At 38.2% G+C, this 26,633-nt stretch overlaps 1 protein-coding gene across 6 annotated transcripts in view; it reads left to right on the top strand.

Moving 5' to 3' along the window:
- rbfox3a (RNA binding fox-1 homolog 3a) overlaps nt 1-26,633 on the top strand; it is a 402,031-nt gene that overhangs the window by 54,920 nt on the left and 320,478 nt on the right. For 3 of the 6 annotated variants that reach the window (XM_057358077.1, XM_057358078.1, XM_057358076.1), the window contains exons 2-3: nt 6,994-7,099; nt 18,666-18,754. The exons of 1 other annotated variant lie outside the window; for it this stretch is intronic. In XM_057358077.1, coding sequence (XP_057214060.1) covers nt 18,735-18,754 — 20 coding nt within the window. In that variant the 5' untranslated portion in view covers nt 6,994-7,099; nt 18,666-18,734. The remainder of the gene's footprint in view (nt 1-6,993; nt 7,100-18,665; nt 18,755-26,633) is intronic. 2 more of the 6 variants (XM_057358081.1, XM_057358079.1) reach the window with 1 other exon arrangement.

The raw sequence follows: 26,633 nt of genomic DNA, 5'->3' as shown, positions 1-26,633 counted from the left end.
TATCGCGTGAAGACTAATTCCTATCGTGTGGAGAATTTCTACCGGTATATCGCAAACGACATAATATCGCCCATCCCTACGAACCACCTTGGGTCCCTTGACGTGTTCTTAATTGAATCTTCTCGACTAGTTTAATGAGAAAGACAGTCAGAGTCTATCAAGCAGGTTTCCTTATGCAATGCATGGCTAAAGGCCTAACATTCTAGTGCCTGAAAACCAGTGTTTATATGATAAGTAACCCATCGATTCGTCACTGTGACTGCCATTTGATAGTTGTTTTTATTTCCTTTTTTATTGGGAGGAGTTTGAATTAAGAAATGTATATTGGAAGACCGGGGCAAGTTGTCATGTGTTACCCTTCAACTTTTTGTGCTGTTGCAATAATTGTTTTGTGTGAATTTTGGCTTTAAACTGACTTTTTTATAGCAGGTATCAGTATCAGCCAAAACCTAGGGTATGGCAAAATTTCCTCTGGCCATACAACAATGATATTGCAAAGCAAATTGCTCCAACAAAAATAATCTACTTAACCATCTACCATTTATACTGTGTGTGACAATCGCTGTTGTCATACTAACCATCAACAATGACGTTAATTGGGTACAAGTCTAAAATATAGGCCAAACATGAAATTAACAGCAAACAGAATTAAATATAAAACATGTCTTACCTTGTCGCAGTGCAGTTTAGGTGAGGTTGAAGCAGTGCAAAATCTGTCACATCCAAATGAAAACACAGGTAATTCAAAAGACGCGTGGATATTTAGTGCAATGAACCGCGACTGCACAACACTGGCACATGGAGTACATTTTTGAATTATTCACAGATAACCTAACCAAAATTATTCATCTTGCAATATTTATATATCTGGCTTGGGCAGATGAAATTGTTATGTGATTTATTGGCATATGTCGACAATAAAGACCTCCCTACTACCCCTTACCTTACCATACACTTTATTTTAAAACACCTGTTAGGCATTTTTTATAATTTTGTTGAAAATAAATACCTGTATGATCTAATATGTGATGTTAAATGTAGACAAGCAAAAGGTGGATTCGAATCTGCATCGCGATAGTGTCAATATTACTGGTCACGTGTCTTACTCATTACACCATTAAAGCTGTTGGTGTATATTGTAATGTAATATAATATAATACAATATCTTTTAGACTGCAAATCTTATTATATTTGTAATGTCATTGTGTTGAATATCTGTACTAGAAGCTTCCAACACTAAAGAGAATTCCTTGTATGTGCAAGCACACTTTACAATAAAGCTCTTCTGATTCTAAATTCTAAAAAAGTAAAACAATTCTAAAAAAGTAAAACAAATTTAAATATAAGAAAATAATAAGATAATATTTACTATACAAAATGTAATAATATTTACAGATATGCTACTTATAGAGAATGTGAAGCTGATGTCACGCCCTATGTTGCGGTGGCGCCGCCATCTTGGGAGGATAATACTCCACTGCTATTATCGTTTTGATATGTACCGTTACTTGTTTTGTTTGATATATGGAGAAATCGAAAGTGAAATTACAATGGGCTTTTCCTGAACGACTCTGCGTAATGCTATTGCAGTTTTTTAACACAGCAAGACCGACCTACCATAGTTATATTTCCTAATCAAACAAGAAAAACAAAACACTGCATTGAACGCACTAGCAGCCATCCTCCCAAGATGGCGCAACATTCAGCATGCGTCACGTCTATTAACAAGCTCTATAGACATAATATATTTCAATTATATAATTGTGACAACTTGCCCCAGACAAATCATCAACATTTGTTTAATGAACTGTATCTTTCTCCAGAATGATAATAGTAAATGTTCAAAAACTTAACTGATTTTCAAAAGTAAACCTGTCTTAATAAATATTCACTGTTGTTAAATTTGTCAACTAGCCCCAGTCTCCTTTATACATCAGTTAACCGTCATCAGGTGACTCAAAACAGCGGGGTGAAACACAGTTAATACCCCTTCAATCCTGCTCTAATTCCTTTTGTCTGTGCAAATCACAGGACTCCATTCATATAAGACCAGCTTTGACTAAACCTCAGAATATCGCTGTTCTGTGCAGATCGGTGTGTAGATGCAGGTTATCTGAGGACAGTGGGACTTTGAGCTCTTGGTTTAAGAATCACAGCACTGTTGAGAAGCAGGGGAATGAATTTTACACATTCCAGCAGCACACTAGTTGGTTGTGGTGGTGATGGGGGGGTCAAAGTTTGCCGTGGCTGTAGGAGCCACTGGAGAACATGTCAATCTGTGGTGGTGGGCAGCGGGACGGAACTGATTGCCCTCCTGAAATGAAACGAGACAAAACGAAAAAGGGAATGTCGGTTGCATCTGGTCTCTTTCTTGTACTTGGTCTTTGATTCTAGAGTGGTTCCATGTCTGGAAGCGGTCGATGATGCTTATACTGCAGTGGTTTGAAGCTATCTGTTGCATTTTTTTAAACCACTCAGGTACATCATATCGCAACGTGTGTAGACGGCGTCATTGATTGTAGCGTGAGAGGTTTTGTTTTGAAGCCGTGTGTCACGTTGCATGTTCGGTCGCCCATCGGTACTATGACTGCCGATGACATGGTTTAGTCTCCTTTGGTAGGAACTAACTCCCTGTATCCGCACAGGCACGGATGTCAGGAAGCTGTCATGGATAATGCTGCAGAGCACGACTAACATACGTGTGTTTAATCCTGACATCCCTTTTCTGGATTAGCGTGATGGCAGATTCCCTGATGGCAAAATATCAAAGCGAATCAAAACCGATTGTTTCGTTTATTAAAACCTGTGACTACTGACTGAAATATGGCAATATTTTGCTCTGGTTTATCAACTGGTGCTTCATGAATGGCTGTCTGGTTGCCTGCAAACACACACACACACACACACACACACACACACACACACACACACACACACACACAGTTTTGCATCCTCGTACCTCAGATGAGTCTCTATTTTGGGCGCTCTATCATTAGAGTTGTGCTAAGATGGCGTATTGTTCTTTATTATGCTAATGTGTGGGTATTGTATCACAAAGTAATTGTACATTGCATTTTTGCATGGCAACGTCTTTGGTGTGTGCGTGTTCACACTTAAAGTAAATGTCTTGTTTTGAAAGGTAAAAACAAGCTAACAGTATGTCTTTTCATTTCAAGGTACTTGCAAAATATATGTGGTCCTGTAATTTATTATAAATATGATATTACATAATATTATAATCAAATATATTATGAGGGCATTATTAAGTTTTGGAGCATTAAAGTTGTCATAAAATGACGATAATTGGTAATGTGGGTTTATTGTTATAAATGATATTTCCAGATACAGTATTCATATTTTTATTTATAAGCCTGAAATTGATTTTAAATACTAAAATTAAGGATTTTATCGCGATTAATCGTTTGACAGCCATACTAGAATTATTTCATGAAGAAAACAGTCAATCACAAAAATGACTTTAGCTAGGTTTTCACAGGCAGGGTCACATAATTTCTTAATGTTCACCAGCAATTGGATACTACGGTACATATTTCCATGATCCGATATCCTTTTGTGAGGCGTTCCGGTGAATAGAAATTAGTCCGTTATGTCCAACCTGAAATTGATCCTATTGTATTTCTTTTCTTACGCCTGCAGTTACTGTAAATTGTTGACGTAAGCCTGTATAAAACATAAATAATGGTTTTCATGTCAGTTGTCAAGGTGAACCGTGTCCCCACGATTTTGCTTGTGAAAAACACTCCAAAGGTCAACAGTATAAATGCCACGAGCAAATGAAAAATTCAGCAATCAACACTTTAGATTGCTTACTTTGACAAAAAGCAGAACACCTAACGCTGAGCTGGGAATACTCAGGTGAAGGCTTTTTTTCTGCAGGTTTCTCTTTGACTCTGTTCTGTACAGTAAGTTTGAGCTGTGCTGAGGTGCCTATCTTTGTGTACAGCCCGGAGCTGAGGAGCTTGACAGTTCATTAAAGAACCTTGAGATCGTCTGTCCTTATTTTTGGAAGGCGTGTTGGAGGAGACGGATGGCGCGAGCTGCCAGAGAAGCGACGAGGGGCGGACACCGGGAGCTAAAGGGGAGCTTTTCTCACTGCTGGCATTGTGTTTCCAGGGGCTTCAAAGCTTTCTGCCCCAGAGCTGCAGGCTCTTGGAACACTTTGGAGAACAGATACCTTGATCAAGCGATTGAGGAGACAGATTTGTGAAAAATGGATGTTGTTTACAGCTGAGGGGGTCTACGTTTTTCCTTGTTAAAGAAAAATTCAGTTAATGTGGAATTAGATTAAGCGCCTACCGCTCGTGTCAAACGCTTCCTTAAATGTTATGCCGCTGACTCAAACTTCATTGGAGTTCATTGGTGCATATGTTTGCATTTACTAGTCACAAGAAAATGTAAGATGAGTGAACTCTTCAACTTGAGAAATTGTCTTCTTGTGGACTTGAAGAAAAATAACTCAAGTGTAGACTGAACAGCCGTCCCAGGAGAATGACTGTTAAAGGCTTTTTAAGGTGAGGGAGAACACTTCTGTTATGTGCAGATCAAATGCTCTGCAGACCTGAGCCGAATGTAAGCTAGAAGGAAAGTTGAGAGACTCGGAAAGACAGATCAAATGTTCAATGCTGAATTCAATGCTGGTACAAGGGCAATGAAATGAGTAGTTCTGTTTGGGCAAGGTAAAGGGCTGACCCGAGACCGCTCCCTCAGGCTGCTACTGCACGCGCTTTGCAAACCCTCATATTCTACTCCGTCAGCATCATATGTGACCTCCAGCGTAGTGTCCGTCCAGGAGTACTCTCAGGAGAGAAAGAGTGAGGAAGTGAAAGGATGTAGATTCTGTCTCAGATGCTGTGGTTAGATGTGTGATGATATTAAAAGTTATCGTGATGATCATTGGTTGGTGAATGGTGGATGTAAACATGGAGGGGTGACGGGATGTAAAGCAGCCTTTTCCTTGTTCTTTTATAGCAGCAACAGCACAATTCAGACAGAAATTATAAGATAGATCAGAAAAAAAGTTTGTGTTTTTATATTGATTCGCACGTATAGTTTTTCTTCTACTTTCTCCTCCTATACTTTCTCCAACTTGGTATGCAGAGACGCCTGTAAAGAAAGGCCTTTGTACACTGATTTCCCAAAAAGTGTAAACTCTGATGTTCAATCAATATGTTGCTCCAATCCTTTAAAGCTACAATCTGAAAGTTTTTGGTTAAAAAAAATCCTAACTAAAAAAGTTATTAAGCAAGTATAAAAAAATGTAATTGTTCAAAACTTCAAAAACGTGTCTCCTTACCTTCCCCTGAATTACAACAGTGAGAATTTGTTGCTGGGTACAATTTTGGAGGGAATGTCATGATTTGACTTCAACTGACATAAAGATAAGTACTTACCCCTCCTGTTATGTGCAAATTTTAGCAATGATGTAATGTGTGGGCAACCCCTTTTGCGCCGACGTCACGCTTACGTCACGGCATTATCTGGATGCAAAACAAATAGAAAACTGGAGGCGACCAATACAGACCAGCACAGATTCGGCTACATAAGGTGTTTAAAATATCATCTTGTTGTGTTGTTTAGTGCCACAATCGACAGAATACAGTCTCCAATTTGATTTTTTTTAACATATACCTGCTGCCATTGCCAAACAAAAACACTGACTACAGGTATAGTTAAAAACAATAAAACGAGCGGACTGAACTTAAACGATCATCAAAAATGCTTGCGTTTCACTTCATAACACTTAAGATTTAAAAAATACTGTCTTTTGTTGGTGTGGATTATGATTTGGGTATGTGTCTAAAAGTATCTCACGTAAGTTATGCCCGAATCAGAAACTGGGGAACAAGGTTTTCACGTAGCGTTAACTTTTGAACGCATAGGGTATGCTAGCTAACTTTGTTATTTACGTTATACAACTAGCAGTTAAATATTGGCCAGAAACTTAACATAAAGGAAACTGTTTGTCATTTCTTTTTCTTTAGTTGTCACAAGTGCATTAGTATAAAGGGAGAGGAACAGTGAGAAGGCTCATGTTATGTGTCAGGTTTGTGTTCAAGTAAATGCATTTGCTAATGTTTGCCACTTAGTACACGCATGCATCTATAGATGTTTATGCTCTCAGTTTATATTATACACGCTTGGTTTCTCTGTCTGGTAGGTGTAGATGTTGGGCCACTTAACTGGAGGTAATCCTGTCATTTGCGTCCCTGGATCCATAGAGTGAGTGCGTACAGGTCGGCCAGGTTCCTTGCGTTAAAGTTAACTTTTTCAAAAACAATCGCGGTCCTAGACAGTGAGGGACCTTACGTGTTAAAATTTAAACTGATTTTTTTCTAGTCATTGTCAAAAAGCAAGCAAAGTAAACGTACTACCTAGCATTAGTAATGCGGTCAGGGGGATCCTTCTGCTTCCACCTAAGCCTAAAAAAAAAAACGTGCCACAATGTTTACTAACAGTGTAGGCGTTGACCCCACAACTACAGGAAGTGTTCAGATAAACCTGTTGAAAACAGTCATTATTTTTGTGGTTCTGATGCTAGTGGCACAAAAATGACACACATGAGCTGTGATCGTTCACCCAAAAATAAAGTTTTGTCATCATTTACTCACCCTATTCAAACCTGTATGACTTTCTTAAGCAGAACACTAAAGAAGATATTTTGAAGAATGATGTTAACTGCCCCCCATTTACTTGCATTGGTTCTGTGTCAATACAATAGAAGTGAATGAGGGCCAGTGCTGTTTGGTTACCAACTTTCTTCAAAATATCGTCTTTTGTGTTCTGCGGAAGAAGGTAAGGTCATAAAGGTTAGAAATGAGAAGAGGGTGAGTAAATGATGGCAGGATTTTCATTTTCGGGTGAACTATCACTTTAACACGGCATCATTTGACCTTTGTTACTGTCTTTTTTATGCCTGTCATGTACGTCTCTACATCTCTGTGCTTCAGTTCATCTTAGTCTTCTTTTCCTCAGAATCGTGTTCAGATGAGAAGAAATGCTGCCAGTTGAAGCCTAGTTCTGATAGCAGTGAAGAGCATCCTATCTACTTCCCGGTAGAATACAAGATTTCTCTGATCTGGTAAGCATGCAGAAAAACACTCAAGTTTATTCCTGTAGTATATTTGATATATGATTTCAGCCCAATTCTGCAATCCTGTACTTGCTTATTTTTTGACACATCCTATTTTGAGAAACAGTTTTTTACATCACCAACAACATTTTAAGGCATAGTGTGCCAAAAAATAACCTCTCAGGGTATGCTTATGGCCCAAACTGTCACACCCCCTAGCTCTAAATGCTAAATACAAGCGCGAGTGTTGTGTATGTGCACTTCCCAGTTGCGATGGGTGTTTCTGCATAGGCACTGGAATCTGTTAGGATAGGGATACCAGCATTTTGCTGTGTCCTGCTAGCAGGTATCCTGCGGGAAAAAAAGATAAATAAATGCCTCATTCATTCATTTATGCATTTATTCATTCATTCATTCATCAAGCAGCTGAAAAACCTCAGCCTTAGGAAGCCTCTTGGAATAATATTAAGAGCCACTCGAATCCCTCTGAGTATGCCAGGAATCGGTTGCCATTCCTATTTTCCTCCCCTCCAATTCTACATCTGCTTCTCGTTTTAAATAAATACGGACCCCAAGCTCCACTTTCCCAAGTCACTGTAAGGAATAAAGATTTGGTCGCTCATTCATTCCAAGTATGCGGGTGGGGGGTATGAGAAGTGGTGTCTGTAAGTGCACTTGAGCTACTGAACTCATGCTGTGCGACAGTCAAGTGAGCAACCAGCTAAAAGCTACAAGCGGTGAGAAGACCCTCTCGCAATGTTTGTGTGAATCTCATCATTTTCTTGAATGTGTTTATTGTCGACTCATTCCAGTCATACAAACCTCTTATTACAACCTGTCATTCTTGGCGTTGTGGGGGAAGGGTTGTCTGCGTGTCTAGAGTAGAACAGAAGATGCAAATGGATGAGGTCATTAGCATTCCGCGAGAGTCTTGGCGTCTGGTGGTGCAGAACATGCTTGGCTGCCTGGCACGATAGGGCAGCCAGTGGCCATTAAGGCAGCAGGGTTTGGGGGCTCGGGCCTATGGAGGGCACTGCCACCCCCTGCATGGGAGCAATGAGAGGCCCTGGGCAGGTGGTCTATCAGGGACAGTGGGCTGGAAGTCTAGGACAAATTGGTACAGGGAGGCTCATTTCCCAAACTCAGCATGAGGGATGGCACAGCAAGTCCATGAGCGAACAGAAAAAAATGAATGCAAGGACTCCCAAGGGCACCAGGATATGAGCGGTGATGTGCAAAGTTGTCAGTCAGATGTGCAGTTCTGGCTTACAATGTGGGAGTACTGGTTTATCCTCAACGCCAGCTGTACCGCCAAAAGAAAAAACAAATGTCTGTACTTCTATCTACTGTGTATATCTGTAGTCTCTTCCGTCAGTCTGTCTGCCCGTCTGTGAGACGGTCTCTCTCTCTGTCTGTCTATTCATCTGTCTGCCAGCCTGTCTGTCTGCCTGTCTGTCTCCCTCTCTCTGTCTGTCTGCCTGCCTGTCTGTTTTTCTCTCCTTGTCTGTCTGTCTCTCAGTATGCCTCCCTCTTTCTCTCTCTCTATCTGCCTATCTATCTATCCACCTGTCTATCCACCTGTCTATCCACCTGTCTATCTATCTATCTATCTATCTATCTATCTATCTATCTATCTATCTATCTATCTATCTATCTATCTATCTATCTATCTATCTATCTATCTATCTATCTATCTATCCATCTATCCATCTATCCATCTATCCATCTATCTGCCTTCCTGTCTTGTCTCTCAGTCTGGCTCTGTCTCTCTCTCTCTGTCTATCTATCAATGAGATACCTTTATGTCACGGCCATTTCTCTCTCACTTCTATATCAGGTATTTCATGAGTTGTGTGTGTTCTTAAATGCAATTTAGTGTTATTTACATACAAGTCATTGTTACACGTGTGACACATGACACATGCATCAAAGCAACAGTTCCAGTGAATGACATTTATTCATCTTTCTCGGTCCTGTCAGCTTGTTTCTAAAGGCTGTTAAAGTGAAATCCATTAGAACGGGTGCATTTCAGCATGTTTGAAAACATTCTTGAAGAGGTGGCCCTGGCATTTATGCGGATAGCTAGGTCTCAAACGCAATTTTGAAGCCCGTCCGACCAATCAGACGAGAGGTCTTATTGCTACATATTGTCACCCCGTCTTTTAAAAAGGGTAATAAAATAAACAGATTGGGTGAAATGCACATGAGTGATGCTTTATTTATTTATTTATTGACATTGAGTTGATAAAATCCATCGTTTGACAACTTTATTAACCTAGGCGAGATTTATTTCGAAAGCTCTTCATATTGGTAATACTTTTTTTAATACTTTCTCTTTTCCATTTTTTTTTGTGGCGAAGGACAAGCATGCTATCAGTCTCGTGTCAGTAAGATTATATTTCTGCATGACACTTTTGATAAGTGGATGGAGGGTGTAAATCTCGGCTCTGTTGTTAGGATGAGTTTGACCTGTCATTCACTACATAGATTACATACCTGTGCTGGCAGAGATTGAGCTGAACTTGTTCTTGACTATTTCTGTTCATCCCATCTGTGTAAAAGTTGAAATTTCTCCTCTGGGTAAATTGCCTCTCTTTGATTGTGAAGCCATAAAGTGAGTAACTGCGTTCTTAGCGTTTGATGTGTTTTGCCTGTTATCATTTGTTTGCTGCATATGCCATCTAGTGCACGAAAACAATGACATGACTCATGAAAAGATGTGTTTGTTCCTTCTCGAGATCTTTCGGTGTTTTCTCTGTCACTCCTTGAGGGTCCTTCAGGGCATGGTACTCCAGACGTGTGCATCTCTTACAAAAGCCTCGCTAGAAACCAAGTACCCTTGTCATCAAGCTTGTGTTTGCTGCCTGTTGGTAGCTGCAGCATGACTTTAGGACAGAAGATGTCAAAATATTCAGGTACATGGTAGCTTTTATCATTGGTGTTTCCAAACAAATTTTATTTTACACCATGGGGGTCCTAAAGGAGATGCAAAATTACATATACATTTAGTTTAATGTCTTGGACATCTTCTAGATAGCAGTTGGATTAATTTTTTGTGGTGGGAAAAAGGCAGTCATGCCAAACGTCTCCTCTAGAACTTCAGAAGAGATCCTAGCAATGTCTAAAACTATGTTCAGATTTGTCTTTCAATCAAAAGACTTCAGTCAAAAGATTTTCATATGAAGTAAACATTTGTCTTTTAAGACCAAATTATGTCCCAAATATTACTCATATTTTAGTTTTACTTTGTTTTATACAACAATTGCAACATTTCGGTCAATTTTTATTCTTCTGGATTTTTAGACAGAACAACGGAAGCATTTTTTATTTTTGGAATAGTGTACCAAAAAATAAAAATGTACTAATTTTTTAAAATAAAAATCATTCTATATAGATATACAGGTGGGTAGTTGACAAACAAAACATAAATGTGTACTATGGTGTGAAAGCAAAAATTTAGAAAACAAACCGTTAATATAGTATTTTATATTATTCATATTTATATTTATAATATAAAAAAGCATGAGCGTTTTATCTTAATTGTTAAGTTTTTATTTTTGCTATGTAACACCATAGGACACAAAGTATGTATGGTTGTCAACTACCCAGGTCCTAAAATGTTGAAGTTTTGAAAAGCACATGCATCCATTATAAAAGTATTTCACATGACTTCAAAGCGTTAGAAAATGCTGTTTGAAGCAAACAATTGGTGTGTGTTTGTGTGTGTGTGCGTGTGCGTGTGTGTGTGTGTGTGTGTGTGTGTGTGTGTGTGTGTGTGTGTGTGTGTGTGTGTGTGTGTGTGTGTGTGCGTGTGTGTGTGTGTGTGTGTAAAATATTTAATACTAAGAGCATATTTAGCCAAAGTGAAACCAAAACAAGCACTAAATTCCAATATGGTTCTTGTGCGCGTGTCTTGGCTATTATTTTGTAATATTTTGCTGCAAGACATTTAAAGGGATAGTTCACCCAAAAATGAAAACTCTGTGGGAAGTCAATGGGGGATGAGATCTGTTTGGTTACTGACATTCTTCCAAATATCTTTCTTTGTGTTTAGCAGAAGAAAGAAATGTATACAGGCTAGGAACAACTTGAGGGTGAGTAAATGATGAGAGAATTTTCATTTTTGGGTGAACTATCCCTTTAAGATTCAGTGAGATTTGATGTTATGGATGTGTTTCTGTTTAGCTAAATATGTTTGAACATTTTTATAAAAAACATTGTGTTTAACTGAAGAAGGGTCAGTTATAAAATAATTGTATTTTATTTTTTGTGAAAACTAATTCTTTCTTTTCTTCTGTTAGATCTTGTTAAAGTAATGAGAGTATCAAAGAGCCTGAGATTTTACTGCCCTTTGTCTAAGTCCAGGTCAGCAGTCCTGTCTGTGGTTAATTCATTCTTGTCGCATGTCGTGTTCAGGCATTAGCAGTGGTGGACGAAGTACACAACTTCCTTACTTGAGTGAAAGTACAGATACTACTGGTCAAATATTACTCCACTACAAGTAAAAGTTGCAAAGACAGATTCTTACTTAAGTAAAAGTACAGAAGTACGTGCTTTTAAAAGTACTCAAGTATTAAAAGTAAATTTACTTCATGTCAGCTGTGCATTGTTTTATTGTCGTATACCTTATGCCTCTGAAGCAACCTACTGAATACACTGAGTAGCTCACAGTATCAGTTGTATTAAAGGAGTAGTTCACTTCAAAATTTGCCCCCATTGACTTTCCATAGTAATTCTTATTCCTACTGTGGAAAGTCAATGGGGGCAAATTTTGCAGTGAGCTACTCCTTTAAGAGCTTTATATGTTTAGCACATATATGTTTAGTTTAGATATAATCCTGTATGATCATTTAGCCTAATTATCCTCATTAGACCCCTAGGCCTATATGTATTTATGAGCAGTGTTCTTTTATTTTGTATATTCCCTTTACCAGTTTTAGCAGCAATTTACCAGTAAGTAATAAGGTTCTTGTAAATAGTAAAGTGTAGAAGCCATGTGTTTGTTGGATTTATTATCATTTGTATTACCATAATTTAACTACAAACATGAACTATAGCTAGTATAATGAAACTATGGTATGTTGCTGTGGTTTTACTAAAGATTATTAATTGGAGTATGGTTCCTATATATAGAAAATGGTAAATTTGTGGATACTGTGGATTTACTGCAAATACCATCCCTGCAGAAAAAAACAATGAATTTTTGAAGTAGAATGTGATTTTTAAATTAAAATCCTCTTTGTAGTGTGTTTGGGTACCATCCCACCAATAGAATCCATCACATACAACTAGACAACAAGTATCCATATTACAATTCCCATTATTACCATTAAATCCATTACATTTTATGTTGTATTTTGGGTATGGTTCTATTGTTTTTATTTCAAGAGGAATACTTCAACTATAGTTACTTCAGTAAAAACATCATTCATTTTCCAAATCGCTTTAAATTATATAGCAGCAGATCAGAAGTTAACACGCACGTGTAGCTCAAGGTGTATGTGATGCTTATTTACCGTTTAGCCATTATGCCGATCATTTTCATGACGATGTTTCCATGTTCTTTGACTGATCGTAACCCACAGATGATTACACCACACTTTAGCATGTGCCTTTTTCGTCTTTTACTGTTCTATTTGCCTTTTTAGAGCGCTATCAACGGTGTAGCAGCGCCTACGTTTACATTAGTTTAGCGGGGAAGATCCCAGAGTTGCCAGATTTGCTTAATTTTTTGCTAAATGGACATTAAAAGCTTGCCGGAAAACCGCGAGCTTAGAAAAACTGAAATACTTGGCAACAGTAAAAGGTCCTGGAAGATCGCAAGCAAGATAAATGACGCACACCGGAAAACCTGCTGCATAGAAACCATTTTCTACTTTGGACCTTTTTATAAATGTAGTGGAGTAAAAAGTATGATATTTGTCTTTCAAATGTAGTTAAGTTAAAGTACAAGTACTCAGAAAAAATAATACTCAAGTAAAGTACAGATACTCAAAAAGTGTACTTAAGTACAGTACTCAGGTAAATTTACTTCGTTACTGTCCACCACTGGGCATTAGTGATTATTAAGAGCGAAGGCTGGATCCAGATGTTCCATTCAGAGTATAAAACTCCAACCATATGGTTAAAGTTCTCAGCCTCTTGATATGCTCGGCTCCATAAAACTGCACTTTCATCAAACACGCTCACAAGATGCATACTGTACTGGTCTGTCAATAAGATTAAAAGTTCCTCAATATGTTTCTGTGCTGTGGAAAATGTACACACAGTCGCACACACACGTACAATTAGACATACATTCCTTCATGGAGACTCTTTGGCACAGCATGGCTTGCAGACACAGCCTGTTCCACTGGCAGCCCAAGTGCTGACGCTGTCACCTGTCTGTGTGGATAAAGGTGATTTTGTTAGCACAGCCGTGCTGGAGAACTGGCATACCTCGCCCACATTTGTCCTCCGATAGGGACTGCGGTTCAGGGGGAGATGAGCCAATAGCTGTATCTCATGTTTTAAGTCTTGCTGTGTGTCTGCACCACAATCTGTTATCATGTTTCACTATGTTAAATAAGCCACCGTAGTCGGATGCGGCCTGTGGTCCTTATGAAAACGCTGAGTAGGACAAGCCAAGCCTCACATCATTTTTTACCGTCCACAGATATTGCAAAACAAATGTTCATATATACTTTGAATGCATCGCAAACTTCTGAAGTATCTGCCACTTTTCAGCCTTCAACTGTATGTTTTAGGATAGGGATACATACACATCTACCACACACTACCCCCCAAAATAATTAGAAAAAAATTACAGCTGCAACATTTGGTGTTTGCAGCCAGCGGTAAACATATTAAAAATTAAATTGCACCTACAGGCTGTGAAGTTGCCTTTTTAATCTGCAGTCTCAGAACTTATTCATAATCTATTCAAACGGCTGTGTATATAAAGGTGGTACTATCCGAAAGTAGGTCAATGGTATAATTGTCAAAATACGCATGTAGTGTTACAGAAAACTGTTTTATTTAACAATCAGCGATGATGTGTAAGAACCGTCCTGCAAAAAAAAGAGAAAACAATAGAAACCCCAATGCAAAATTCTGTCATTTCAATAATACAAATTCTATTGGCATCCATTATAATACCAAGATGAACCATTAGCTGTTTACATTTAAAACATTACAAAATGCCCTTCTGTAGTGTGTTTGGGGACTCAATTCAGTAGGATTTAAGGGGTGTTAATGGTTCGCATTGGTTACATAACATCCACCAGTAGAACCCAACATATTACCAATAGAGACGCACAGATACAATTTTCCATTAAAATTAAGACAATTCCCATTATAACAATTAAATCCATTAGAATTTTGGCGATGGTTTCTATTTTTTAGCAGGGTCACAGTGTTAATCACATACATTTTGATATTAGCTTTAAAATGTGTGTATATGTAAGAAACTAGATATCCATATTAACTTTGATGTGCTGTATGATGAGCCTTAATGTCATGAGCTTTGAGAAATCATTAAAAATTCTACATCTTATGAATGATTTCTCAAAAACCCTGTAGTGGTCATTGATTCATTTACAGCCACTAAATGCTTTTCCACTCCGCCTGTACTTTGCAGTATTCTAGAGAATTTGCGTGAAGTGTCATTGGCTTTCATTAATTGATACTTCTGGTGAACTAGGCTCAATGCTGATTTCTTAATGCTGCTGTGCAATGGAGTGCGTTTGTTTCATTTTCTCTGGGAGAATCTAATTGAGAGAAATTACGCCATTGTACGTTTATGCAATCCCTGCTGTGTTTTTCAGAATCAGGTTGTTTCATGTCACTTAACAGATGTTCGGTCTAGAGTACCGTTTGCAGACCGTAATGTGGCTTTTTACAGCTGCAGAGTCGTGTTTATTACTTTATCTTGCATGTTTATGGCGGTGGTCTTGAAATGAATCTCGCAGCAAAATGGGCACAGTGAGGTCTGATGCTTATTTAGCATTCGACGGAGAGCGATTTAAGTGGACACAGATGTCCTAGTGACACGGCCAGCTGTAGTGAACAATAGTCTTTTTCATTGAGACGACAATTATAACAGATTTCACAACCAGCATGTTGTTTCCGTCAGGCACCCGGCGATATGACGTTGTATCGAATATCTGGGTTACGGTCAAATAATATTGAGATTTGTTTAGTTATTTGAAGCTGTGACATTGCAATATTTTGAAAAGAGTCGTTTCTCTTTCAACTGCATTTAGGTTAAATAGACAGACTGATGTACAGTCATCTGATCGTCGATATCATTTTTCCTACAAATAATTGAAAAATGGGAAAATAATGTTCCTTGGGTAAAAATGTGCATTATATGTGTATAATTTTCAGTTATTATTTGTTCTAATTACATAAAAAGATTGAATATGGACACTGAAGCACAATGAAGCATGTGATCGCATACATGTAATTTTCTAGAGTCGTGATGAGTGGATAAATGGACCATCTAACCCTCCGCCCCTGTTAGCATCACGCTCCCCTGAGGCCCGAGCCATATGGGTGGCTGAGAATGGACGGTTAGCAGAGGGAGCAGACGGCCGCCACAGTGCTCCTCTTTGGCACAGGTGGCATTGTGGCACCAGCCCGGCCCGATGGATCCAAGAGAGCGCTGCTTAGTCAGCCCACCATCTCCCTTAAGGGGTCCGGGCCCTCGCACCACGTTTGCCAGCGCACACCCACCTGGTCTGGTCATAGGAAAGATGAGGTCTTAATGGCCAAGGACGCACAGAGCAGTTTAAAGCAATATGACACCATATTGGAAGATTGTATCCTGTTGTGGAATTCTGTCCTTTTCCATACAAAAACCCAGATGTTTAAAATGTCTCCTTAAAAAATGTACATAATAGTTCAGCAAAATGCCTTTTTGATTTCTTTATTAGATTTTTTAAATTAGATTAGACTTTTACACTTTAAATTTGTACAAAAAATATTATTTAGAAATATTTCGCCTGTTAAGTATCATGTTTTTTTGGTAAGAATTGGTAATAATGGCAAAAAAACATATGAAGTTTTATAATAAAAAAATACATGTTTAATTACTGGTTAACTTGCTGTCTAAAAATGACTCTTGAAATGTTTAACTTTGCTTAAATTAATGTTTTATTTATTTTGTATATATAGTAAGATCCTAATATATTTGTATCTCTAATATGGCACACAATATCAAAATTCAGATTTAATATGTTAATAATAAAATATACATTAAAATACAATACAATAATACAATACAAAAAAATACAAAACAGCAGCCAATAGGATTACGCAGATTTTAATATTTTGGAATATTTAACCTGTTAAGAATCATGTTTCTGGTAATATTGATAAAAACAAATTTTTTTAAATAAAAAAAAACTAAGTATGGTAACGGTTAACCTAAACTGAAAATGACTTCTGAAATGTTAAACCTTTTAAAATGAATGTTTTATGTACTTTTCATTGTAATGTATTAGGATCTCCAATATGGCACAAAATATAAAAATTCATATTATTTAATATTTTAATGTTAAAATATTCATTAAAATACAATAGAACAGCAACCAATAGAACTTCACTTAAATTCTAGGTTTGTTTTTCTAGGTTTACAGTTCACATATTGATTACGGTAGAGAACTACCTTGCAGCTCATGGGCTACACATTAACAACCCCAAGTTACCTTCAACTTCCTCTAACCACACCGCGCTCCCTCGCCATCGCTCCAAGGGAAATTTAGACATCACTTTTTATGTTTACCTCTCCCCCTTCCCCCTCACACCTCCCCTTATGAACCTTGCATACTAATGCACTTGGGTGCCGTCTTGATTGATGGCAATTAGCATTTGGTAATGATAACAGATGTTTGCTGTGCCAGGAGGCTAGTACCTGCCGCCCACTCCGCCATCTGTCGTGGGCATTGGGGGCCTGGCACAAAAGCTGGCTGGCATTGGATAGTGAGAAGGGTGAAAACGGGAGTACAAAAGGAGGGGTGCTACATTGTAGCTGTCCCCTCTTTATTTGACACGAGGGGCGAAATGGGGTTTCCTGTGAATGCTGTGTCACCTGGTAAAGGGCACATTTAGACAGAACACCCGCGTTTGGTAGCATGTAGTGTTTATTAGTCTCTGAGGATTTGGAGCAGGAGTGCAAAATATGGTGCTTATAAATAAATAACCATGATGATACTCAATACTCATATTCGAGAAGTGAAATGTGGAAATACTGAAAAATGAATCCTCTTGAGTCCTTTCTTGTGTATTTGTTTGACCACCGTCTTAGATACAATCTTCATCTTATTTGATAAACTTGTTCAGTGTTAAAAACCCCCGACGCAGATCTGTGGTTTGACTGCTTTTACACTCACTGGGAAAAGTAAAGTTGGCATAACCTCCCATTTTCTGCCCTCGAAAGACTGAGAAGATGTGGATCAACTCTCAGTGTCGACTTTGTACTTTTTTCTTTTTTGCCGGTGTCATCAGATTTTGTTTCTTCTCACAGGCAAAGCATTCTCTGCCCCATATGCCTTTTATAAGCTTTCCCCTCACAAGTCTGTTCTTCCCAGACGTAATATCTTTAGACCTGTTCAAGATGAGCTACATTCAACTGTGCGCAAAGTCAAAAAGAGTTAACAGACACCACCGCAAGAAAGTTTCTCACTGCGATATGTACTTCTCATATTTTCCCCCAATTTAGAGAAATTTGGGAAATCCCGGGCACATCAGTCTTTTTGGGTTAAGCTAGTGTCACATTTGGCACTTTTCCCCCTTCCTCGATGAGACATTTCAGGTATTAAGAATAGATTGTGTTTTTGACATCTGTTTCATAACCCAACGTATTACGGTTCAGTTGTTTGGGAATGAACTGTGATGCAATGTGGCAGATAGCAAAGACACTGGAGGTCATGTGATGTGACACGTGATTGTTGAATACAGCTCAAAATTAACACTCACGGTGTATATATAATCCACACTCTCAAAGTGTGGATTATATAAACACTGTGAGAGTTAATTTGACCCTTTTTAACACTGGCGATTTTGCTCTGTACTGGACTATTTTATTCACATTTGCGAACGTTTCATACAAAATGTTTGGAAATTGTGTGGTACAATTTGCCCGTGAGAACCAACAGTATGATTTCATAAAATGTGCAAACTATAACCTTACACGATTACCTGTTTGTCTATTTCAGATCATTTTTTTCCTCACAGGGTGTTGTTCCCCATATTCACTCAAAAAGGGAAAACGTGCCGCATGTATCACGCCCTCTTTGTGAGCGGCTGCATTCCCAAGCACGCTCCTTTCACAGGTCTCACTCACCCCGATTTTCGCCCTGCAAAATCAATACTCTAATCTTCAGCCCAGCCCTTCTCAATAAGTCTATATTTCTCACACCCCCAAATAAAGGTGACCTCTATGAGTCGTTGGTATTAATATCCCAACCTGGCACGTGGGAAATGCGGTCGGATTTTAATGTTAGCGTTAGCCTGTCCTGCAACTAAAAATTCTTTCATCATTTAGGATACTCACCCTCATGTCATTCCAAACCTGTATGACTTTCTTCTGCAGAACACAGATGATGATGTTTTGAATGACGTCGATCACAGAACAACACTGGCCTGCATTGACTTCAATTTTATGGACATAAAACCACCGAGGTATTTCTCAAAATATTTTCTTTGGTGTTCCACTGAAGTTGGGTCTGGAATGACATGAGTGTGAATAAATGACAGAATTTGTATTTTTGGGTGAACTATGCTTTTAATAATGTTACTCTTAACAAAATAAAAGTCAATGTGTTTTATGATTTGAAAGTGTTAATAAAGTGTGTTGTTCTTTTTGGAAAATCTAACTTAAGTTGTCAACGCTAGTTGTTTTCTAGCTGGTCTAAGCTGGTAATTAGCTGATGCCGTCTGCTGAACCGCCATGTTCCTGACACCATCTTAACCACTTTAAGCTGGTATTACCGGTGTATAGTTGGTTTAATGAGCAGCTTAGACCAGCTAGAAACCAGCTACCATATTCCAAATCATAGCTCCTAGCTGAAGATGGATTTTCCAGCAAGGATGACCAAGAAAAGACAGTAAACCCACACGATGATGTTTGATTCGCTATATTAGTGATGTCATTTCATTGATTTTATATCAGGCTAATGATATTAACCATTCCATATCTCTAAACCTTAACCTGTCAGACACGCGTGCACAACATTAGATTTAAAGAAAAAATGTGATTTGAACGATTTATGGGCTTTTTTATCCAGTGTGGACCAGTGAAATGTCCTTGTTTGGTTGTCATGATATTTGACTGTTATTGAGGACATTTGGCCCTCACAAATATAGCTAAATCTGGACACACACACATTCTGCAAACGCTATACAAAAAAATGAAAATACAGAAAAATTAAGAGACCATTTCAAAAATATTTTCAGTTTTTCTGAATGTACTAGGTATGTGTTTATTGGGTAAAATTAACATTTTTGTTTTATTCTGTGAACTACTTACACTATTTCTCCTAAATTGCGAATAAAAATATCTGTTTGCATTTCTTTGCAGAAAATAAAAACTGGAGAAACGGGTCAAAATAACAGAAAAGATGCTCTGTATTTTTTCAGATCTCAAATACGGCAAAGAAGTTCATATTAAATTTTAAACAATACAGTAATATTTGTACGGTAAATGTATTTAGGAAAAGTCCACATTTTAATTTTATGTGATTTTGTTGACATTCAACAGACAATGGACTGGAATGGCCACAATACATCTAGAAATGCTGATTAAATGAAAATTTAGAATCTCTTTAGGTCTCTTATTTTTTCTGCGGCTGTATGTGAGCGTGTTAGCATTTCTAAACACATCTGTAAACATGTAAATACGAGTCACCTTGGCAGAAAGCTTTGTCGACTTAAGTAAATGGCCACGAAAACCTAAATGAATTCCTCATGCTATTTGCCAAATTCTTTGCTGTGCGTTTACAGTTTACTTTGCATGTACAATAAATTAGTAAATGAATTCAAAGTACCGGGGCAACTTCAAATTGACTTGGGTTTTGTTTGAACTCATTTTCATTTCTCTCCATGGAGAGTCGACCAGCTCGGTAAACATACTCGAATGAAGGAATTCTTCAGCTGTCACTCAGAAATGTAATTAACGTACATTATTCTTTCAGAAATTCATAACCTTGAGCCAAGACATACAAATGAGAATTGAAAAGAATGATTTATTGCGCTAATATGACACAGATGAAATGACTGTGCTGGCACTAAAAGGGAGAGTAGCTTCTGTGTTGGCACGCTTAATGTGATGTTACATACCCAACACTGTTTGTGTTAATATTGACATAGGAAATTGAGTCCACTAGGTAAAGTCTTTGGCTGATTAAAGGGACTTTAAAGCCACACCTTTTTTTTATTTTTGGTACTGTTTCATCAATAGTTTCATTAATTCATTCATTTTATATCTTTGGATGTGGCTATATATCTTGAGATGTGAAGGGTAGAAGCAATATCTATGGGAAGAGTAGCAGGGTCAATTCGATTTGGTTGAATTACCAACAGCAAAGGGCCCAATCTCTCAGTTTCTAAAGTAGGACGATCAGTAACAGCTATGAAGCTGTCTATTAAGCACTTTTTTAGATTTTCCAAACAGTCGGGACTGCAAGGGAAGGTCTCGAAAGTGCTCGTAGGCTCGTGTTACAAATGACTGCCGTCTCTAATCTAGGAATTACATTGCAGCAATACAATGCATGCTGCGCCTCTGCGGAACATGCAGCGGGTAATTTAATTTTATAACATGAAGATTATTTTTGATTGCGATGGAGTTTGATCTGTTTGTCGCTTTAATTCGGCTCTAACCGGCTGACATTTTCACAGTATTTAATAAAAGCTGCACTCGATTTGTGACCGAGTGACAATCTTTTATTTACTTGGTGTGGATAAAACCATTAATTCACGGTAATTAATGATTGAAGTATGGAGGGCACGAACACAGCCGCATCCGCTGGGAGGCTTTGTGGAACAGACTCGTTCATCTCGATTAGACACAGTTTCAGTTTCCTTGTGTGGATTTTCTGTATTTAAATATCAGCTAGCCACTTGTATGCCAACATAATGTTCTTAGGCTTTCGTTGTGTCCGCATACAACTACTTTTTTGGTGATTCAGTTGTAACTTACATAAACAATTTTATCGGAAGCATGTATCTGGTCCGAAGTTAACTTTTGGTCTGTGTTTGGTTATCAGTCTGGCTAGTAGTATAACAATTTATTTTAAATATAATTTATATTAATATTTAATTGTATATTAAAATTAAATTACATCAAAGGGGTCATATGGCTCGAATACGTGTTTTTCTGCGTCTTTGGTGTGTTATAAGTTGCCCATGCATGTATTAGACACGTAAAATTGCACAAATTAAAGTGTCGGAACAAAAGATGAATTCTATCTAAAAGCGAATGCACACCCAAGACCTGCCTGAAACGCCTCGTGTAACCACACCCCCACAAATCTACGTCAGTTCGTGGTATGATTTAACTAAGACCGCCCAAATGTATACGCAAGTGAGGTGGGCGTACCTGTCAGTACAATTGCTTTGGAACCTGATGTTCCAAATATGGTAAGAGGCGTTACATTTCCGTCACACACTTGCAGTATTCGACCAATCACTACGCGCTGGTTAGCTGGCCAATCATAGCACACCTCACTTTTCAGAGCGATGAACTTTGTAAAAAATCTGCGCGTTTCAGAGAGGCGGGGCAAAGAGGAGATAGGTATGTGGAAAATACAGCGTTTTTGAACCTTAAATCGTGTTTAAACATTGCATTACATCTAAAACAAATGATAATATTCATTTTAGCCGTGTCATATGACCCCTTTAAAACTTATCAACAGTTAGCAGAGGTCTAATCTGATTGTTTGCAGAGGTCTACCTGAAGGTAAGTTTGGGCTACATAACTTGTTGTCGCTGCTGAAACTGTCTATAGTTTATATAGAAGTTTGTGATTTGTGCAAGCCTTTACCCTTAGTATGCTTAGAGAAGATACCGGGTCTCTGATGAGTTTGAGGGGACGGACTAACCCTGAGAGACAGGTCATGGATTGAGTTAATGGTGTCTCTGGTACTTGGCACAGATCAATTGCTTCGGGGAGGAGGGGCACTTTTGTCCGAGGCATCAAATGCGTAAAAACATAGCGAGCAAAACTGTGATGCTCATTCCCCGTGTCAGCGTGTGGAGTGCGAGGACTAATTTGACTAGACTTGAATTAACACCTTTTATGATATGTGGAACATGAGGATCAGGAAGCAAGTTCGGTCCTGAGGGGCCAGTCGTTCACTTGATGGGATAGTTGCTGGCTGGTCAAGGTCGTTCTTAACTTATTTCGTTTCCTTTCTTGAAAAGCAAAAGGAGATCGGAGGCAGGGTGTCGGAGAGAAGAAAAATCTTGTTTATACAGTGAAAGTGAATGGTGATTTTCTCTGAACTTCTTTTCCCAAGTTTCAAGATATGAAATCTCTATGATATAAGATCATGAAAGCTGTCTTTATGATGCCTGAGCTATATTTGTATATAAGTCTTGAGTCATATTGTTGAGGAAAAGGAAATAGGAAAAGGTTCACAGTGAGTAATGTTCGATGTTTGTCACAAAGATGTTGTATAGCTTAAAAAAAAACTGGGAATATACAGTTGTTCACACTGAAATTTAACTTATATTATTTTGTGAATAAAAAACAGCTTAAATAATCTGATTTTGTGTTTTACTGAAGAAAGAAAATAACTATATAGGGTTAAAATGATGTGGACCAAGAAGTGTGCGTAAATGACAAAATCTTCATTTTTAGGAGGACTGTGCCTTTAAAACATTACTACATTTCTCACATCTGACATTTTTAATAACTTGCCGGCTTCTAAAAAAAGACAAAAGAGCAACGTATCAAATTTATCCAGCAATATAGTCCCTGTGAAATTAACTGGAGCCTCCTTGACTTGCCACTTGTGTGTTTGTTTTCATTTTATGTAAATGTCAGTCCGTCATCGTCTAATTCTCAGAAATCTCTCTATAGACTGTATATTCAACAGATTCTCTTCAAGAGTCACATGGAATGCATCACAGTTACCCAGCATTACATCTCCACAATGTAATCAAAGTAGTGACAATTCAGACAGCTGACCAATCAGATCTAATATATCCCGAGCATGGAGAACTGCCCTGTCAGGAGAATCAGCCCGGGCTGTATTAAAATTCTAGATGTGTCTAAAATTGGCCCGGCCTCTGGCTTGTGGTTAACACGCTCTATCGGGATTCTGCACAGGTCTAGGGACCAATCTTCAGGCCTGATTTATCTGATGTTTTCTAAACAACTGACAGGGGGAAACAAATTCATCTGGGCATTAAAATACAGCAGTAGGCCCCCGGCAGATTCCAGGAAGAGACCTGGCCGTCACTGTGCCGCCAGGCCACCATTAGCTTTATTAGAAATCCAATCTCGTCTTGTGCTGTGAACCTGGATCTATAATACACACCTGCCTAACAGGGTAAGCATAAACTGGTATTAAATTACTTAACTGATAAAACTGTATCAAAATACATTTCGTCTGATTATTTTCAAAAGATTTATCTTAAGTAAGGCAATGTTCTGGACATCAGGAATGATACTGTGTCGGGGACAACAGATGGAACCTGAGGAAATGAACACAAAACTAAAATATGGCTGTCTAATACATAGTTACAGTATTTTTTCTTGTAATTGGAGGCCTATTTGTAACAGAACAGTGAGTGAATTATTATTAACAGTATGGATTTAATTATTATTAGTAAGATATGCTGATGAATTATTAAAAAGAATCAGATAAATCAATATTGGCTGAAAAATTGCTACATTACATCTTATTTAAATTGTATTTAAATAAATCCATAACGTTTGCCTGTTTATCGCCATCTCTGTTTGAAACGCAAAATTGCGTTACATTCTTTTCTTTATGAGGGTTGAAGTGACACCAAACCGATAGTTCCTTGACAAATAGTAAACAATTATTATAACCTTAAGATTGTAATTCACTGCTGTCCTTCTGAAACCTCGTATCTCCATAAATCATTATTATTAATCACCCTTGATGTTTGTCTTGAAAAATCTAACCAATAAAGAATATTAGTAAGTGCTTATCAACTTTGACAACACGGTATTACATTTTTTTTTTTTATTATTACATTTTTTTTCTCATTTCCTGAAAATAGCAAATTTGGACATCCGAGGTTTCGGAAGGACAGTGAGAAAAATTGGGTTAAAGTAGACCGTTTTGAACTAGGGATGGAATGATTACCGGTTTTACGATAAACCACAATAAAAACGTCCAACGGTTAGTAATATCATGTTATATTTTAGTTATCATTAAACCGTACCCACTTATCGTAACTAACGGTAAACATTGTCCAACGTCAGCCAAAGTTATCAACAGTATAATACTGATAATTGAGATCATTTTGTTCACTTTATCCGTGATGTGACATTTTCTTACCGTTACATCTCTATTTTGAACACTAATTTTAATGTACTCGCTCAATAACTTACATTTGTTTATTTTTAACCATGAAAAGTTACTGATTGAAAGACATTATGTGGTAGGTAAAAACCAATGTAATGTTTATTTACAGCACTAAACAATCGTTTTTATTTCCTTTTTTATGTAATCTAGCTTGTTGCTGGTCTACAGTCTGTAGCTGCCTATTTGATGAGGTGGACTAAAAGTTTCTTCCAATACTAATCGCCTATACTTATTCTGTTTTCTTGTGATACAGTGAGGTGCGTTGCCTGTAGTAGACATCAGTGCTTGGTTGACTGCAGACTCTCTTGTTTGTACTGTAATCTTAAATTGATCCATTTATAGGAAACTCTCAGGTCAGAGGTCAACGTGCAAACGTGTTCATTTTTAGCACATCATTTTTACACGGTTAATTGTACGGCATTAAACGTGTTAAATTGACAGCCCTAATAAATACCCCCAAATCTCTCGTACGTTCTGTACTTCCGTCTCGCTAACGGTTATTACGGCTCTCATGAAAGTATTCATTTTACCTCTGACAAAATTAAGAACCTGTTCGTGTGGGATTTTGGACAGTTATTGTACAATATTTTCTGTAGAACCAGTGCTATAAAACCAATAACTGCCTTTAGTCTCTCACCGCACGCTCGTGCTTCTTTTGGCTGCCAACGGTTGCGTGTTTAATATTGTTGAAGTGCGATAAAATCAGATGCGTTTCTTTTTCCCTCAAATGTTGCTATTTTTGTGAGATTGTGTCAGCTTTAGACTAATGCTAAGGAGTGAGGCGCAGTGCCTGTTCTGAGCGGAGAAAGCTCTTTTTAATATGAAACCTAATCCGGAAATATCTTGGCAGCGCACCCCGGCTGTTCTTTAATGTGTGGTTCAATTGTATGCCGATAGAGTGCATTAAACCTCTTGGAAATGGCAACCCCGTCTGCTATAAGCTCTCACTCACTGCCTGTTCCCTCTTAAAGTTTTCCGAGCGGCAACAATGACGAAGGGGCATCGCATTGTCTCGGCAACACGTGTTCCCGGATAGCCATCTTATCTCCCCACTCCAGGCCCATGTAAACACAAAAGCTGTCTTTCTTCCTCTCCTACTCTTCATCCATCTCTCGCTCTGATGTGACTCAGAAACGTCCCTGTAAAGCGCCGAGGTGGTGTGCGGGCGTGTGGTTGTGTGTGCGGCGCTGTGGCTTTCCTAACTTCCCCCTCAATCTGCTGTTCTTTGTTTACCCAACAGTTGTGTGACAGAGAGCGCAACACATGCCTATTAGGGCATTTGTGCAGCAGGAAGAGATTACAGCCTCCAGTTCTCTTTTTAAATAAACTCCCACTTGCTAAACTGTAATCTGGGTGTGATAATCCCTCTTTACGCTGGTATTGACAGACAGTGATGGACCGTAATCTGGTGCATGGCCTCGCATTGCTTTTCTGTTTGTTTTTTTTGCCTTCCAGACGCGTATGCAAAGCGGACCTTATTTTTCATCGCAAACATCTGCGCGTTATGCATAAAAGCGACTCATGTATTTTAATGCGCGCTTGCAGTGAAAGAGACGTGGGAGATGACATCACCGATGGCCGCACATATGCGCATCAATAATGCGATTTTAATGCAATTTTGGGAGGGAAATCCAAACACGCACATCACTCCGGTTGCTGTAATGCGATTAAAGTAAATGTAATTGCATAATGTGAGTGAAGTGTAGGCAAGTAAGGTGGATTACTCTACCATTACTAGCATTAATAAAGGACAGCTGCAGCATGTAAATCACTGTACTGTATGTGTTCATGATACAGTGCCGTGAGATGCAACAGTTTATTTGGACGGGCTTTGGTCTTGTAGAATTGGTCATTTTTTGCACATACAGCCACGGAAAAATAGAGAGACCATTTATTTAATCAGCATTTCTAGATGATTTGTGGCCATTTCAGTCCAGTGTCTGTTGAATTTCAACAAAATCAAACCTCAAGAGTGACATAAAGTCATCTAAACAGCAATA

Source organism: Triplophysa rosa, linkage group LG18 (assembly GCF_024868665.1).
Source record: "Triplophysa rosa linkage group LG18, Trosa_1v2, whole genome shotgun sequence".
Taxonomy (NCBI): domain Eukaryota; kingdom Metazoa; phylum Chordata; class Actinopteri; order Cypriniformes; family Nemacheilidae; genus Triplophysa; species Triplophysa rosa.
This window is presented reverse-complemented; position numbering and strand designations above follow the sequence as displayed.